The sequence below is a fragment of the Lonchura striata genome, chromosome 1 (genome assembly GCF_050655825.1).
Source record: "Lonchura striata isolate lonStrDom1 chromosome 1, ASM5065582v1, whole genome shotgun sequence".
NCBI lineage: Eukaryota > Metazoa > Chordata > Aves > Passeriformes > Estrildidae > Lonchura > Lonchura striata.
This window is the reverse complement of record NC_140703.1, coordinates 103,523,100-103,541,466: the sequence shown is the minus strand read 5'-3', so window position 1 is coordinate 103,541,466 and position 18,367 is coordinate 103,523,100. Positions and strand designations below refer to the sequence as shown.

The 18,367-nt window shown below is 42.0% G+C and overlaps 1 protein-coding gene across 2 annotated transcripts in view; it reads left to right on the top strand.

Moving 5' to 3' along the window:
• The first annotated feature begins 2,665 nt into the window (after positions 1-2,665).
• MAP3K15 (mitogen-activated protein kinase kinase kinase 15) overlaps positions 2,666-18,367 on the top strand; it is an 81,248-nt gene continuing 65,546 nt past the window's right edge. The window contains exon 1 of one of the 2 annotated variants that reach the window (XM_077781631.2): positions 2,666-3,284. In XM_077781631.2, coding sequence (XP_077637757.1) covers positions 2,969-3,284 — 316 coding nt within the window. In that variant the 5' untranslated portion in view covers positions 2,666-2,968. The remainder of the gene's footprint in view (positions 3,285-18,367) is intronic. The other variant, XM_031503680.3, reaches the window with a different exon arrangement.

The following is an 18,367-nucleotide window of genomic DNA, read 5'->3' as shown; positions in this document are numbered from 1 at the left end:
AGCCACAGCCTGTAAAATGAAGCTTCTTCTTCATTTAAAAATGGTCCTTGTTTCTAGCTTGAAAGAAAGCATACAAACTCTGAACAAGTTGCACCAGGTTAAACTACTGAAAATCAATGCTAGATGGTTAGGAAAAATGTCCAAGTGAGGACATTGTTTGATAGTGAGAATATTGTTTGAAAGGTAAATAAAATTAGGAAAAGGGGAAAATATCCTTTTCTTATTTGTCATAATGCAAAATATCTACTAAGAAATTATCACTGTTTCAAGACCAAGAGACAGACCTCTCAACAAGTAATTTAAAGAAGTAAAAAATGATAAAAATTGCAAAATGAAACCTGAAGACATCTTAGACCTAGAACAACCTAAATTCTCATAATCTCTGGAAGGCATAAAAGGCTTATTTACTATGCCTTAGTGGCATCCCACTATGCAATACCAACCTATTTGTTGAAAATTGACACTAAAACAGTTTTCAAGATTACAGAAAGCACCACACCATGCATATATTGTTCTAAACACATTTAATTACAATTTGGTTTTTTGCATGTTAGTTGCTAAAAGCCCAAGAATGTTCTTGAATAAGAGAAAAGCTTTCCTGTGCAAATAATCCCTTAACTTTGAGAGCACTGTACTTTTCAGTTTTTAATAACAGCTGTTCAAACAAACTTTTTTATAATTCAAAAAGAGAAAAGTAGGATTGGTATTGGGGAGGATCATAATTATGTGCTAGTGCTTTTTATTGATGGAATGCTCAATGTGCACACTGACTATCTCCTAAATGCAGACATTGATTTTTCTCCTATTATATCAGGTAAGTGGTGCATTACTGGATGAAGGCTAATAGGCTTGGTGTGTCACACAACAGCTTTCCCCTTCCTAAAGTGGAAAGCTGCCAGGAATGGAGGAGATCTCTGATGGTCACATTATTCCTCCAAAGTCTCATATTCTAGTACTTCTGTCAAAAAAGCACATACACATCATCAACCTGTGGACCAAGTCCAAAAGTTTATTTGCCCCAAACTCTCCAAAATGAGAAATAGGTTTGCCTGTTAAATTATTTATCCACATTCTCTTTAAAATCCTTATGAGCCACTATGCAAACATGAATACTGCACAGCACTATCCTAATCCTCATGCTGGGAGTGTTTCTTAGAAATACTGGCTACTGCAATTTTTATTAACAATCCCTGGTGGCACAGAGATCAGACCCTGGGTTTGAGGCAGACTTGGTTTATTTCAGCTTGAGCAGCTGGACAGGGACTCTGAATAAAGAAATCCCCATGCCTTCATACCCGCATAGTCTGTGCACAAGATCTTCATGTGCCCCGTGTGCACCTCTTGATCCAATAGAAATTTGTGGTCTAGGATCTTCCAACACCTCATTGGATTCTTTATCCATGTCCACATGGACAGGCCATTAGGCCATAAGGCCACTCTTATCTTTCAGCCTGGTCCAGCCATGGGACCCTCTTTTGTGTTAGTGAGTACCATCTGAAAGTGTCCAGTCTTTTTGTTTCCTCCCCTGCTGAGCCAGCCATGCTGACAAAGGCAGCTCATTTCAAGTTCACCATAGTACTTTGTGCAGGGCCTATTCATGCTAACTTGTAAGCAAGTTACAATTAAGCCTTTGCATTTCTCATATTCTATAAATAAATCTATTTTAATCCCAAACAGAGAGACACCTAGAGAGGGAAATACCACGCTATAAGCCCTTGATTGTTGCTTTTGTTGTATTACTTCATCGAAAGGATGGTGAGACGTCGTAATAGGCTGCTCAGGGTAGCGATTGAGTCACCATCCCTGGAGGTGCTCAGGTGTGGGTGTGGCACTTGGGGATATGGTTAAGTGCTGAACGTGGTGGTGCTGGTTTAACAGCTGGGCTCCATGACATTAGAGGTCTTTACAAACTTTAACAGTTGTCTGTTTCTATGATTACAGCATGGCGTAAAATCATTGTCTCTGATAGCCACAAAGTCTTCACAGTGCAGCAAAAGGTGAAGACACTCTTTGTCTAAAACTTCATCTGTCACGATCAGTGGAAAATAAAATGAAAAAGCTTTCCAGATAGGTTTACTACTTCAAACACAAGTTTGTAGGAGGACTGTGCTTTTCCACTGTTCCCTTGATCTCTAGTTGGTTGTGGTATCCGTGGGGTGACTTTTGACAGCTGGGGTACACGGCTAAGATACTAAGTTATCCAGGCACATGCACCTGTGCTTGGACCAGTAGCAATGCCAAACCCCAGGCTGCTATCAGCAGCGTAGCTAATAAGAAAAACGTGTTTTTAAAAAATCAAAAATAATTTTGTTCTTATACAGAAGCCAGGAATTGCCACAGACTTACTAGAACCTGATTTTGTCATGATCGTGGGAGATTATTACGAAAAGAGAAGGAACCTAAGGATGAACTACTACCGAAACTTCTGACACAGTGTAAATGCGGTCAAAGTCGTGTAAACAACTGGATGGAGGGTTCAGCAGGGGAGAAGCTGCGATGGAGCAGAGGGAAGACAAGCGGGCAGCAGCTGCCTTGGCTCCCCGGCAGCGGAGCCGCGGGCGGTGCGCGGGGGCGCTGCTGCGGCGAGGGGCGGGCAGGGCACGCGATGAACGGGGCGCGATCGCCCCGACGGCGCCGCGGCCTCGCAGAGCCGCCGAGGTCGCGGACGGGAGCGGGCGCATCGTCCCGGGAAGGCACGGCGGGGTGGAGCCGGACTCCGCACTGGGCTCCCCGGGCCGTCTCCTTCGGGGAGGCGGCGCCCAGCTGAGCCGAGTCCCGCTCCGTGCCGGCCGCCTTCAGCTCCTCGTCCCGTCTGCGTGCCCGCCCGCCCGGGAGCGGAGAGCAGCGCGGCCGGCACGAGGAGGGAGGGAGCCGCCTGGCCGGGGGTTCGCCCAGCGGTGCCGATGGGACGCGGCCCCGCCTGAGCACCTGCCGGCAGCCCCCGCTCCCCTCAGCCCTCGACGCCGCTATGGAGAGCCCCGCGAGCGGCAGCGCGGCCGCGGAGCCGGCGCCGCCCGGCGCGGAGCCGGAGCCGGCGGCCGCGGGCCCGGCCGAGGCGGAGGCGGCCGAGGCGGGCTCGGCGGCCCCGCGGCCGCGCTGCCTGCGGGCCGTGTACGTGCTGAACGACCCGCCCAAGGCGGGCGCCGGGCCGCGGAGCCCCGAGGCCGGGGCGCGGCAGTGCCTGCTGCGGGCCTGCGAGGCCGAGGGAGCGCAGCTCAGCACCGTCAACTTCGGAGAGCTGGACTTCGGCGAGACGGCGGTGCTGGACGCCTTCTACGACGCGGGTGAGCGGGCTGGGCTGAGGCGGGCCGCGGGGCGGGGGCTCGGGTCGAGCCTGCCCCGGGTCGTGCCGGGACACGGGCGGCAGGGACGGGACGGGCGCGTCGGGGAAGGCGCTGCCGGGGAGAGCGGCAGCGGGCTCTTGGCAGGGGGTGTGGGGACAGGGAGATGGGTGCGAAGGGATCCTCATGAAATGCGTCCAGCACAGGAAGCAGGAGAAGGTGAGAGAAAAAAGTTAAGGCTCTTACAGGAGTTCATGAGTCGCCACGGTGCGTTGCCCCAGCAGAGCTGTGGTTCCTACAGTACCAACCGAGTCTTAAGGAACAGCCGAGCTCCCGCTGAGGTGCTTTGCTCAGAATCCTCTTCCAGCTCGTAGCCTGATGGGGAACTTAGAGCGAGACACGGCACGAAGACACGCCAGCCTCTGATCGGGCTTGGACAGAGGCTTCATGTTCACCTCTCTCACTCCAGACCGGACAGTGAAATTGTGTGTGAACAAGGTGATCCTGTATTGCTCTGAACAAGGGCCCTGAGGAAGACTTGTGGGTATTGCCCAGCCTGTTCAGGTTCCATCTGGTGACCAGTGTCTGTCTGATCATTCAAAAGGAAGCTGCTGTCCCTTCTCTACTCAAAAACACCTGGCTGGTTTGGCACTATAGCAGAGAACTGTGAAGTTTTTGAGCACACATTGGAAGCCTCTAAGTCAATAGGTACTATAAACTAATCAAGGTGAGTATGTGGACATTTTGCTGGCATGCAGACAAAGTTTTTTTCTCCTATCTGTATGAGCCAGCATAAGGAAATGCCAGAAATTCACAGACTCTAAAGATGGAAAGTACTCTTTAAGTCCACAGTTCATCTTTCACAAGAACTTTGTTTTGCTCATGAGATGCGTTAAAGAATATTTCCTAAAACTTTAGTCTTATTCTGTATTCTCATGTGATTATGAGTCCATTTCATCCCAATAAGTCACCCAGATATTGAGGAACCTCACATCCTTTTTTGTCAGTTTTTTTTCCCAGCCAGTGGTTTTTGTTATGTCTCTGCTAGCAAGGTTGGCAAGTTTGTAATATATTCTTTGTGTATCTTAGTACACAAACACAACGTAGCAATTTCTTTTATAGCCATTCTGAAGAATAATGTACTCATCAACACAAAATTATTCTGCTGTTTCTACTAATAGTGCTGTTAATGTATTAGACACACATGTGCTGTGCATTGTACTGAGAGTCTGAAACAGCTATTTAAAAGTGTTCTTAAATCACTGCATTCTGAAGTGAGTGCCTCTTCTGTAGAAATGTGCCCTAAACTTTGCAATTTTTGATTCAAGTCATCTTGTTGGACCAAGATAATTTTATCACTGATTAATACCTCTTTGTAATAGTAAGGTGTCTTTTACTGGATACACCTTCAACACTCTTATAACCATTTTTTTTTTTCAATTGAAAAGTAATTGAATAGTCCATAATCTGGAATTGTTCCAAATGAGAATTAAACGTAGTCTTTCTGTGGGTTTCTTTCCTGTACCAACAATTTGAGATCAGCCATGGGGACAACTTCTTAGTTTGTGTAATGTATGCCTGGGATTGCTGGCATATATTCAGTTCTTAAGAAGAACACCATTAAGAATAAGTTTTAATGTGAACACTCCTATGGGTCATGATAAACTTTGTGTTAGGAAGTTCCCATGTGTTTACTTTAAAAATAAAAATATCTAAAGAAGTTTTATTGCTGCCTGGGTAAGATATTAAGCAGGTGTTTCCCCATACTGAAGATATCTCTTAGAGTATATTTTTACTTTCTGTAGCTGAGGGGCAGAACCTTGAAAAGCAATTCCTCTTGCTTTGTAAGTGGTAGGGTCTCTAAGAGATGCTAGCCTGTTGCCATCTCTTGGTTTAATAGTGGAAGCATCTATTAATCATCTATTAATGCTTAATGACTGAGCAGCAAAGACCAAAAGACCATTTCATTGCGAGTAGCATGGCTCTTTGTTAAAAATGTTATCTATCAGTCTTTTTCCCTGACTGTGCCTGAAATTATAGCCTTTACTCAGCCATTAGATAACCCCCTCCAAAGCAGTTTATTTACCTTACCTAGTATGAATCTGTAAGTACCTTTTGTGACAAAATCAGCAAACTTTAAGGACAGAGTGCAATGAAGAACTTAAATAGAAACTTCTTTCCTGTCTGCAGGTAGGTTTTGTAGTGGATGTTTTTTCAGCAGAACACTGAGAAAAGTGCTGCAAATCAACTTACGTTCCATAATCAGAGTATATGTGATTTTTCCTTGAGTGTAGTCATTGCTGACTTCCCATCATTTGAATTCTTATCATGAATGGAAGCATGACTTGTGCCTTTAGTTAGATATTGCAGACCTGCAGGTAATGCAGGGTGACCCTGATCTTAAGGAATCACTCGGCTTTCTAAGGTTTTGCTTTGCTAAAGGAGAACTACAGCACTTCTGAGAGTAAAAAACTGAAAAGTGAAATAAGAACTTGGTAGAAGAAAAATAAGATTTATTTGCTCAGTGTGGGCTAGAAACAAGCTGTCAGCAAAGTAATTAGTTTTCCAAAAATGGGCAATGATACCTACTTAATAGAGGAGAAACAAGGATGATTGCATACATTGACTATATCTCTGGGAAGAAAGAAAGGTAATATTTTTAAACTAAAACTGGGCATAACAGTGTGAAGCTTTTTTGCAGAAAATAAACGTAATTTTCCATAGGAACAGTGAGCCTTGGAGCTGACTGAGAATTTTTAGACTTTTTCAGAATTATCCCATGAAGAAAATCAAACTATAGGCACTGTAGTGTATTTATAAACAGCTTGAGAGACACAGTAAATAGGTGAGTGTGACTTGGCTATAGTGCTGTTCCAGGTAGAATGATTCATAGCTGCAAAGGATCTTTCTGTTCTGAATGCACTAAGAAAGCAAACATGATGTCAAAGTCAAATGTTTGACCCGTACCTCTGGAAGGGTGATGTTAGATAGAAAAAATGTAGCTTTTTTCTTGTCTGCTCAAAACTTTATCAAATCTTAGTACCTGAAGTGCCAGGCAATTGGGTTTGTTAAGTGAAGGAGTGTACAAAGTACAGTTACACAGGTTTTAGGTGTTCCCATTTTGGTTTATGAAATCCTGTCTCTGTAGCTGATCATACTTTTCCCTCATGAGGGATGTGCAAGCCTCTGTTTTGAGGCTTGGAATACTTCTTTAACCATTTGGCTACAGCATTTAGAAATTATACAGTCAGCAGGATGAAAATCACCTGAAAGGAACACAAGCTAGAGAGCAAGTAATGTACTGAAAATAGAGCTAAATGCTGACCTGAGAAAAGTGAGTATTCCTCTTACAATACAGGAAACTGTCAGATAATTTGTGAGTATAGGGGAATATTTTGAAGTATGTTTCTGCTGTTTTGCTATATATTAACTTCTCTAATTAATATCCTGTGTGATAAAGCAGCTCCAAAATGCATGGTCTGCTACCTGTCTCTGCAGACTTGTCTTCATCCAGAGCCAAGACTTGGGAGTGAGCCCAAAGAGAGACTGAAACACAGATCCTCCTTACTTCTGTACTGCAGTTGAACCACTCTTAACCCTAATTTCTTGTCCCTGAAACCTTTTCTTCATGTTGCACTGTGAAAGGGGAAGGAGGAAATATATTTGCTGGATCTGAATTTTCAGGCTCTGGGAGCTGCCAGGGGAATCGTTGCCTGTCACTCAGCTGCCTGCCCTGAAACCCTCTGCCCTCAGAAGACCAGTGTTCCCACTTCAGAATTGGCAGGGATTCTTCAGCTTCTTCAGCCTGAAGGCTAAGTGCATCAGGTGCAATAAACACTTGTCACTGGTTTAGGATAATATACATCGTGGTAAGTGGTGTAGCTTAGCTGGAGGCATGGCTTCCCTTGCTGACTGCTGCAGGGAGTGAAGTGTCTGACAGGAATGACAGGTGAGGGCAATAACTTTTAAACAAACTTCATCATACCTTTCTGCTGCAGTTTATCTTTGCCCCTGGGTGTGACAGTGGGCAGTGGTGGAGTTAAGGGTTAGTGCTCTGATGCTTACTTCAGCAGGCAGGGTTTGCTGTTTTTCTGAGGAGTACTTAAAATCTTTTTTTTCCTATCTTTTCCCACACAGGTCACTCAAGGCTAGGGGTGTATTTGCTTTAAATCTCAAGATATATATATATACACATATATATATATATATATACACACACACCACAGAATACAAAAGTAAAAAGAGAAGTAAACCAACCATCTTCAGAACAGGAAGGTGGTGGATGAGAGGCTGGGCTGTCTACTGCGCTGCTTTAGTAAAGCAGCAGAGCTGTTGGGACCTGGTCTTTTATCTCTGTGTGGTGCTGCACACCTAGAGCAACTTCAGATGTCTTCAGCAAAGCTCTGCCTTGTGATATCAAACCAAATATTCTGATAACAAAGTGCTTTAATATACCAGTATTATAGTCCTTTTATAGCCAAGTGTGTGCGGCCAGTTTTAAATGATGGTAACAACCATATTAGACAATAAGGTCTATATGTTACTGTCATAAAACAGCTTAGGCTGGTAGGGACCTTAAAGATCATCCAGTTTCAACCTCTCTGACATGGGCAGACACCTTTCACTTAAGCAGGTTGCTGAAAGCCCTGTCCAGACTGGCTTTGAGCACTCCAGGGATGGGGTATCCACAACCTCTCTGCGTAATCTGTTTCAGTGTCTTGCTATCCTCACAGTAATCTAAATCAGCCCTCTTTCATCTTAAAGCCATTTCCCCTTGCCCTATCACTACAGACCTCTGTAAAAGGTCCCTCTCATGTTTTCTTGAAGCTCCATGTAAGTACTGCAAGGTGCTATAAGGTCTCGCCAGAGCCTTTTCTTCAGGCAAAACAACCCCAACCCTCTCAGCCCATCTTCCTGGGAGATGTGTTCCAGCCCTCTGACCATCTTCACAGTCCTCCTCCAGAACCTCTCAAACAGGTCCCCACCCTTGTTATGCTGGAAACCCCAGAGCTGGATGCAGCACTCCAGGTGGGGTCTTGCAGAAACAGAGTAGATGGGGAGAATCCCCTCCCTTGACTTGCCAGCCATGCTGCTTTTGATGACGTACAGGACACAGTTGGATTGATGAGCTCAGAGGTCTTTCCCAGCCTAGTTAATCTATTCTGTGATTGATTGATTCTGTAATTCATGCACCTTCATCTTAGATGGTTTCAAACCTCATGTTCTGGATGAAATGTAAGACAACTCACAAATGGTGAGTTTCTGGGGTTAACTTACTCTGCAAATAACATTTCTTACTGTGTGATTTTAAGTCTTATTGAGTCTCACTGAACAGACTTAGAAGCTTCCGTTACAACCATTACAAGTTACTTCAAAATTTTGAACATGTAAGATTATTCTGAAGAGATTTTAAGTCTTATTGAGTCTCACTGAACAGACTTAGAAGCTTCCATTACAACCATTACAAGTTACTTCAAAATTTTGAACATGTAAGATTATTCTGAAGAGAGCCACAACTGCATCTATTGAACTGTCTTAGTTCTGAAGACCAATTATTGTCACATGGCTCTTGAAAACACTGTAGTTAAAGTGGGTTTTGGTTGTTTGTTTTTAATATTGTTGAATTATTTTTTTTAAATAAAAATTGCAGCATTTTCTGGAATTCTTCATATCAGTGAATGTTCTTCTGATACAGCTTTTTTCCCTCTAATAGGAGGAAAGAATTGTGCTGGCTATGCATTACCAGTCTGCAAATTCTAAAGGTCCTTTTATTTCTTTATTTTTCTTAAAGAATTATATGCAAATGTATTTTGCATGTAGTCCCTAAGTTGCTGTGTGTAGCATGTTCTTCATGGGTGTGAGAATTGTGTCTCTTAGACCTGCAGTCTCAAAATTAGGTTAAATAAAAATATGTTTGCTTACGTGGGTTAATTACATCGCTTTAATTTCCATCCTCCATAAAATTGGCAAACTAAGGTAGATATGTGGTAGCTCATATTATGTTCTGTAGTCATGCTGTTCTTTTATCAGTGTAAGCATACATTGCTTTTATAATTGTTAAATCACACTTGCACATGCTTGTTAAAAGGTAAGTAATATTCCTGGTTTGCCTTGAGGTCAAGCTCTTCTACTGTAAGGACTTGTGCAAAACCTAGTTGAGAACGCAAGATGTTTTGCTTTCCTCAAGATGGACTTGTGTTAGAGAAGTCAAGAGAAGGCTCTTGGCCAGGAAAAAGAAGCAGGATACAGTGATTGTGTGCATGAATATTATTTGATTTATTGCTAATTCAATGTCTAGATACTTCTGTAATGCAATATGTAAATAACTATAATCTATTAAAACAGGTAATAGAGCAATAGAGTTATGGTCTCTCCAGTTATGAGCCTCAGTGTGAGGCCCCCTTGCTTTCTAATGCCAGAGGAGTTTAGGTGTGGCTAGGTCCACTTAGTCTCAGATTTGGTCAACAGTTTATGTCTAAAGGCTTATAAGCAGGTTTGGCTAGAAAAATACAGGTTAACAGTATTTAGCCTTGGAGAGTTCATCTCCAAAGCAACATGGCACTTATGTAGCTGCTTTGGGATGTTTTTCTCCACATGTGACCAGATCTTAGTGTATTTCACTCACTATCAAAAAGTCAGTGTTTCCCATCTTTAGGCTGCAGGATTCCATGCTGGGAGGGGGCTCCTCCTGGAAGCTGCTTGCAACACCAGGAGACCATCTGGCCCAGTCTCTGCCGGCCTTTTATACCTTCTGCAAGCCAACGTGCACCAAAGTCAGTCCTGAGTATCTTGGCTTCCTCGTCTCTGGAGTGCATTAATTATGCATTCAGACACTCCTGCAATACTCACCTGGTGTTCCATTCCTAGGAACAAACCTCATTGCCATGAGGGGCTGCAGAAATGGGGAGAGTGTGGGGCTGTGTGGAGAGGTCACATGCAATGGCCCAACCATCTTTTGTCAGCATCATCTCAAATTCAAACTCTGACTGCAAACCTGTGTTCTGGACATACTTGGGGCATGCTGCTACTCCCATGCCTGTGGAGGAGCAGCTGCAAGGGCTATGTGGCTAACATTTGGCAGCAAGGATGCATGTAGGGTCTTCCTTAGGAGGGTCTCAATGTGGTTTGCCACTTGCAGGTGAAATTTGTGCACACAGTAGGCTCTGGTTGCCTGCGCTCCAGGAGGGTTCTGAATTGCTTTAGCCTCAGGCTATTTTTTGAACAGCAGCCAAGAGAGGGCTTGCAGCTGTTGCTTTGTCCTGCCCCCTGGCACAGGCTGGATATGAACAGCAGCGCCTGTGTCGGCTGAGGTCAGGGGGATTCAACGAGCAGCCAGTGGGTCAAATGTGTCTCACAGTAGAATTTCACCCGACCCGTCTTCTTTCAGAAGTACTACAAGTATCTTCACCTTTTCCTGGGAGGTTGGGCTGGTTATAGAAATGTGCCAGGAGCAAAAATTGCAAGGAGAAGACATGAATTCTGGCACAAGTACTGGCTCGCAGTGTTGTGGGAAACCACTTAATGCTTTTCTTATCCTTCGTAGTACTCAGTCAGTGATTCTGCTGTGGTGTTCAGGGTGGTGGAATTGAAACTTTTCAGCTATTCTTTGGTAATGCTTCAGAGCAGTTAAAGTTTAAGTCTAAGTCAGTAGTTCAACAAGTGTTATATCTTGGAGCACAAAGCCCAGTGGGATTCACGACTTTAAAATGTGTACCCAGCTTTTATTATATTGAAGGTACATAATCCCAGCCTTGGTTAGCATAGACTTTCTTTAACTGCAGTGGGCTCTGATGACAGGCAAAAATCTGAAATGTAATGAAGCAGTAATGACACTGTTAGGACTACATCCCTAGCCTCTGCTGATGTGGGATGGTACAGCTAAATCCAGCAGTAAGAGAAGTACTCCAGTTTATCACAGCAGAACTTACAGCTCTGTCTATTGTAGTATATACTGCTTTTATGCTTAAATTGTGTTTAAAAAGATTTTAATATCTATTTAAAGCAAAGCACAAGGAGAAGACTCTTGGAAGTGCTTTTTAACCTTGTTTTAATATAATATTTTTTATTTTGTGTCATGTTATGGAGGGAAATGTGTCTGGATTCTTTGCATTTTGTGGGCTTTTTTTCTGTTCAGTAAAACAACCCTTTATGCACAGAACTCTAGCTCAACCACAGGTGATCAAGAGCCTCTCAACAATTTGAAAAGTGTTTATCACATTATAGATATTTATCACATGATTTCTAAAGCTTTTAATGTGTATGCCAAAAATGGGGTAGTTCTGGAAAACAAACAAACTTCCGTGTAAATCAGGGTGATAATGAGCTTTCTCTAAAATTTTTCAGTTTCCTACTGGTGTTGGCAGTGCTTTCCATGAATAGTGGTTCTTTGATGCCCCCAGGCAAGTCAAAATCAGTGGTAGATTCTATGAAACTGGGGAAAATAGCAGGGAAGTGACTTTTTTAAACCTGGGGTAGTGAATTGGCCATTTGATTGCTGTCCTTTCCCCCTCCTTCCCTTTAAACTTTTTACAAGTATTTAGTAGCTAGATCAGCCACAAGAAACTGTGCTGAATCAAGTGTCTTTGCCTTAGTCGAAGAAAAGCTACAGGTTTTTTCTATTGCAGAAAAATATCTGCCCATAATAATTTCACTCAGCTGAAGATTAGCTGCATTAAGTGTACTGTTGCTGCCTTTCACTCACAGAAGCTGAAGAAAGAAATTTCTTTCTGCTTATTTGTGTGTTGAGGGAAACATTCCTTGTTAGTTTTGTCTTTGCTTGGAGAGTGACAAGGTGGAACTGGTAAATGAGAACAGTACCAGGCTGTATTCTGTCTGTGTGTTGCTTTCTAACAGAGCTAGACCAGTCATCACATTTGTGTTAATCTTAGTAGCTAATAAAAATTTGCAGGAGAAAAGCTAGTGTTTACAATGGTGTTCCTGCTTGGTACTGGGCTGCCTTACTTAGCAGAGCTTCTGTGTGCACCATCCTGTTTCACACAGTAACTGTCAGCTTTTATCAGCATCAGCTCTGCCTTCTCTGGAACTGAGATACTTGTTTCAGATATTTTCTTTGCCAAGGGATGTTTGGTATGCTCCAGTATTTTTAAACCCAGTTTGAAAAGAGGACATGATTACCAAGCTCAAAGCCAGGCACTGTGCTTGTTTTTACTACTGCTGTTTATGGGGCTTAAGATAACTGACAAGTTATGGGTTGTTGTCAGCTGGAGAAAGCTTTCAAATCAGAATGAAGTCCAAAAATGGTTGAGATGGATTTCTTGATTTCATGATAATTAAGTTGTGGAACTGATAAGCATAGCTTTTTGCTCATTATAGTAACAAAACTAGGTAAGTATTCATATCATTTTGGGAAAACCAGAAACTGCCTTGACTTTCTGGCTTGTGATCAAGTAAAAAAATCGATTATTTTGTGGGGTTTTTTAACCCTTTAATGCCTCTTCAGATTCCTAGTTTTGCAGTAGTGCCTCTGTGATGGTATAATACAAATTCTGAGAAGACTAACACATCAATTTCCAGATGCTTGGGTACTTAGGACAATTTTAAAGATGACTATTCAGAATTTAGCATTTTAAATCTAAACTTTCTTGCATCCTCTTACCATGACAAAGTACAGGTTAGCCTGGGGATATTGGTAAATGAGAACCTTGACATGGCCCAGCACCCCAGAGAGCCAACTGCACCCTGGGGTGCATCCAAAGTAGTATGGCCAGCAGGGAGAGGGAAGGGATTCTCTTCCTCTACTATGGTGAGAATCCCTGCAGCTCTGGGGGCCCCAACACAGGATGGATGTGGACCTGTTGAAGCGAGCCCAGAGGAGGCTGTGAAGATGATCAAAGGGCTGGAGCACCTCTCCCATGAAGACAGACTGAGAGGATTGGGGCTGTTTAGCTTGGGGAACAGAATGCTCTGGGGAGACCTTATAGCACCTTGCAGTGCCTAAAGAGGGCTACAGGAGAGCTGCAAGAGGGACCTTTTACAAAGGCTTGCAGATAAGCCAAGAGGGAAGGCTTTAACCTAAAATGGGGCAGGTTTGGATTTGATACAGGGAAGAAATTCTTTACTGTGAGGGTGGTGAGACTCTGGCACAGGCTGCCCAGAGGTGTTGTGGGTGCCCCATCGCTGGAAGCGTTCAGGGCCAGGTTGGACAAGGCCTTGAGGAAGCTGGACTAGTGGAAGGTGTCTCTGCCCATGTCAGAGGAGTTGAAACTAGATGATCTTTAAGGTCCCTTCCAACCTAAACCATTCCATGTTTTTGAGGTGGTACATAGTGCTAAATGCTGGAGACCATGTTTAGAGGTTTGTTGCAAAATCACAATTTCATGTGGTTCCTTTTGTCTGAATCACCATTTGGAAGTACAAATATTCCTCTTCTTCTATAGAGAACTTAGGGAACAGGTTCCCCTGTGATAACAGTCTGTCTTCGTGCTTAATATTCTCTGTCTACATGCTGAAGTGTGCTGTATTTATAGATTAGTTAAAGACTAATTAGATAATGGCTATGATTCAAGAAAGACCAGCTTCTACTAAAATTCTAGATTTTATTGATCTCTACGTAGTGTCTTGAAATTGATTTCTCTCATTTTTAATGGAAGCTTCCAATTTTTTAAATTACAGCATTGAGTGGTACATGAGGATTTTTTCAGTAGCACATGCAGTCCATTAGACTGGCACGTAAAGCTTGTACTGTTTACAGGAAAGATAAAAATAGCAGAGTGAATCCACATCTGCCCAGCATCCGGAGTATTGTATCAAGGACTCAGTATCTGTATGTGAGTGCAAGTCTCTTGGCTCACAGATGATGCCCTGGCTTTATGTAAACATTGCCTGCATTTGCAGTTTAATAATATTGCCTTTCCTCAAATAATAATTTTTCCTGTGCATAACTTACTGTGCATTATGTGGATCCTAAATGACAGTATGGGAATCCATCAACATAAAGAGGAAATCTGTAATATAGTTATGAGGTGGGATACCTCAGTTTGGTACATAAAAATTCCCAGTGGTAATTATGGAGATGGCTCTTGATATTTGTTTTTGGGAAACATATTTGGGAGAAAATGAGATTCAGACTAAGAAAGTCTCACTCTTTTTATATGCTGTATTTTTAAATAAAGAAAGGAATAAGGTCTTAGTTTAAACCAGACTTATGAACTTTAGTGTACTGAATTTTTTTTCTATCATAATTCCTTGTATTTTGATTACTTTTTTGAATATATTTTTGATTATATTTCTTTGATAAGAAGATAAAGATCAGCATAATTTTACTCCAATATTTTTATATATATGTTGTTGGCCGGTGTATGACCTGTGGGAGATGTGCAGATTTAGCAGATTTTTTTATGTTCCCCAGCCAAGGTATTCAACATTAAATGATGGGTGATTCTCAAATGGTTTAGTTTGGATAAATATCTAAAAGGTTGAAGCTTATCTAACCTCCTTGGCCTAAAAATTGATTTGACTGCAGCTGGGGAGAACGGGACAATGTTCCTTGTTGAATTTCATACTCTTTGATTTCACTTAGGCCAGGTTATCCAGTTATGTAACCTTTTTTTTTTCTGTACTTCATTCCCTTTGATTGCCTTTGATGACCCAGTGTAGGAAGTGCAGAAGTGTAGGAGAAGTTAAATAAAGTTCACCTTTCTCATTCCACACACCCACTCCCCCCCTCCAATTACAGGCAAGGTTCAAATTAGGTTCAGGCTTGGGGTGTTTTTTCTGTGTGCTCTCAGCTGAGTGGCTCCTCTCTAGTGCACTGCAATGGAAATGGTTTGTGTGAGCCTTGGCACACTGCTAGTGCAGCAGGCAAGTGTGAGCTGCCTGCTTTTAATTTATTCTGCTGTTTCTTTTCTTCTCTGATACTAAGTAGGGCAGAAAAATGTCCTGCAGAATTAGTAGGTTCTTTGGCTACAGAAACAATTTAGGAAATAGTGTTTTTAATGACTCAGCATAGTGAAAAGTACGTATGGTGTGAGGCAGTTACTCATTATGTCTGTCTAGCATCTATATCAAAATTTCTAATATACTGAGTATATAAACAGGGAAAATTACTGAACAGGTGTCTTCAGATAATCTGTGACAGATTAGTGTTTTTTAAGTGTTCTGGATACTTAGATTTAAAGCAAGAAATGAGCAGTGTGTGGAATCTTCATTTGTCTACATCTGTGAACAAAAAATGTCAGGAGACAAATGTGGATTATTTAAATACTCTTTGAGAAGTTTAAAATGCTGCTTCTTTACTATTCATTTGTGTATAAAGGTTGGATGAAAAACAGAAATACCTGTCTTTTTGAGGTATGAATGAGGCATACTCATTGTTTTGTAGATGCTCAGCTGTTTTGCAGGTGGAAGACTGCAGATGCTGAATCAGACTGTTCAAGTTCTAAGTCATACCAAGGTCCAATAGGAAGTGAATCGCTTAGGAAAATTATTAGGAATTTTCTTAGCAGTGCATCGCTTAGGTAAATATTAGGAATTTTCTTCTGTCTGAAGGCATTTGGTTTGTTACCAAGTACCTTTAAAATGAAGGCTCTGTTTTTTGAATTCACTGTTTCTGTTTTAGTGGGGCTTTTTTTTCCTTCTGAAACTCAGTCTTAATACCTGTATGGTGAACAAGCCCATCTCTGAAATCCCAGTTTATGTGACTAGGCTAGCATCACACAGCAGCTGTGGGGTAGGAAGAAGCAGGTATGGAATTCAGTTCCACAGGCAAGCATTCAGCTGCTTAAGCCATGCTAATGCCCTTTTTATTCCTGTAATGTTGTCATGGTGTCATTACTTAACTCAGCAGCCACTGGAGCTGATGGGAGCTGCTCTATTCCCCAGGTACCCCACAGTCACTGGTCTGTCATGAGCTGTTCTCGTGGGGTAATCTCAGCAGGCAGCTAAACACCTCTCACTCTCCAATAAAGCATGAACATTCTCCTTAACCCTCCTGTTGTTGGTGATATTTGTAAAATCATTTTTGTTGTCTGTAATGACAGTAGTCAGATGAAATTCTAGTCAAGCTTTTGCGCTTCAGATTTTCTCTTTGCATAATCTTGTGACATCCTTGCAGTCCTCCTGAGTGGGCTGCTCCCTCCCTCCCAAGCAGGCTTGGAGAGAGAACTGGAAAGTGAAACAGATTGTGGGTTGAGAAAAGGACAGCTTCTTGTAAGGCAAAAGCTGCTTGTGTTGTGTTGTTTGACACCAAGGCCAGCTCAGGTTGGGCCACTGCTGCACTTGCACTGCTTTTTGTTAGGCTTCTCCTCCAGTGGTTCCTGCTATAAGCAGTTTTTATGACATGCAACTCAAATCATGGTTGCAGCCATGTAAAGGTGTATCTATTAAAATCTGCAACCCTGCTTCCTTTGGACCAGCCATAGGTTTTAAAATGGCAGTGAAAGGAAAAAAAAAAAAAAAAGAATGAATTTTCTTTTTCTATCTCACCCGAAACCAGCACAGCTGTTTAAAAAAGTTTATTAGAATGTTAAGATTCTTCAGTGTATTTTAACAATAATTAGATAGCGTCACTATGTATCTATCCATCTGTGATAGCATATTTCACAGTTTATGTAAAGGAAGGATTGTTTACCCTGAAACTTGTAATGATTAATAGTTTTTGCTTTTTATATTGTACATGGTCAAGTGATTGATGTCAACCTGAAACAGCAAATTGCTTTAATTTGACTTTTTTTCCCATTTTACTTGGGATGGGTGCTGGTTAGAAGGGTTAGATAACAGTAATTTTAATGGTAAGTATTTTGGTTTGAAATGAAAAACTTATGAAATATGATTATAATTCAGTGTGGATGATTAGAAGAGACATGTACTATCTCAACCTAGAGTCTTTTTCACTGTTTACAGAATTGGATTTTTAAGTTACAGATGCAAATGTCTTTGTTACACAATACGTAAAAAGTGAGTTGTCCTGAAATTAAGTTTTTAGCGTTATTTCTTTGAATTGTTGCTAAGTTTAACAGTTTCTTCAAGTACTTTTCCAGGACAACAGTGTGAAGCTGGTAGCTGATACCACTCACAGGACTTGTTAGCTACAGTGACAGAGCTTCTGTCTGCTACTGTGCTAGCACTGACTTAGCCAGAAATTGCCAAGTTAAAGATAGGTTGATGGATAAGGGGAGAACAGGACAATGAGAGAGAGACTCAAAGACAGTGGATTATGTGATAGAGGTAGGAGTTGCAGGTAGCCATAAGCATTCATCTGCCTGAGCCACGAAACCACCAGAAAAGGCTAAGATGCAAGCAATGAGCTCACTCATTTCCTAACCTGGGATCTTGACAGTGTAGTTTTACAAAGAAATGATATAAATATCGATCTCTTGTGCACATCACAACTTTTTAAATTAATTTCTTACCAATGTGTAGATCTTGGCAGGATCCATCTGATATGATTGTGGTTGATTATTAAAGATCTGTGACTGTGATCCCAGAATGGGTAAATTTTTACAACCCTTCCTCAAGGAAGGGAGGCTGTGTAAAGGGGGTCTGTGCTGTGAGTTTCCAGGGACAGTGTGTGTGGACATTATCTTTTTGACTTTGACCTTTCACACTACTGTGAGTTAACTCCCTCAGACTTGAGTTGTGTTGTTCCTGGGACCTCACAAGCTATGGTATGAAAGAAAAAATAAATAAATAAAATAGAAGGCTAAGTCTATTACTATCTTTTATATTAATGTCTTTGTCTTGCAGGAAAATGCAATGCTTCTATTTGGCTTGAAGGTCTTTTTGCTGAAAATTTAACTCATTTGTAAACTTCATCCATAGGCAGGGAGGTTACAGTCAATGCTTCAATGTAATTATACAGGTTATATGAGTAAGAGCAAAGACCTGGGCTGAGATAGTACATGCACAAACACCTCTTAAAGAGCAGTCATCCCCACAGTTGTATGATAGCGAGTGCCAAAACAAGCAACTGTAAACTGGGCCGCATAAATGAGCTCCCAATTTATGGAAAACTCAAGCAAGGGTTAGGTGTTTGAGAGATCTCTGGAGATCTTAGGTAAGGGTTTAAATTGTGACAGTCCTTCTTCTCTCACAGGTAGAGAGAATGTGAGTGAAGTGCTCATGAGAAA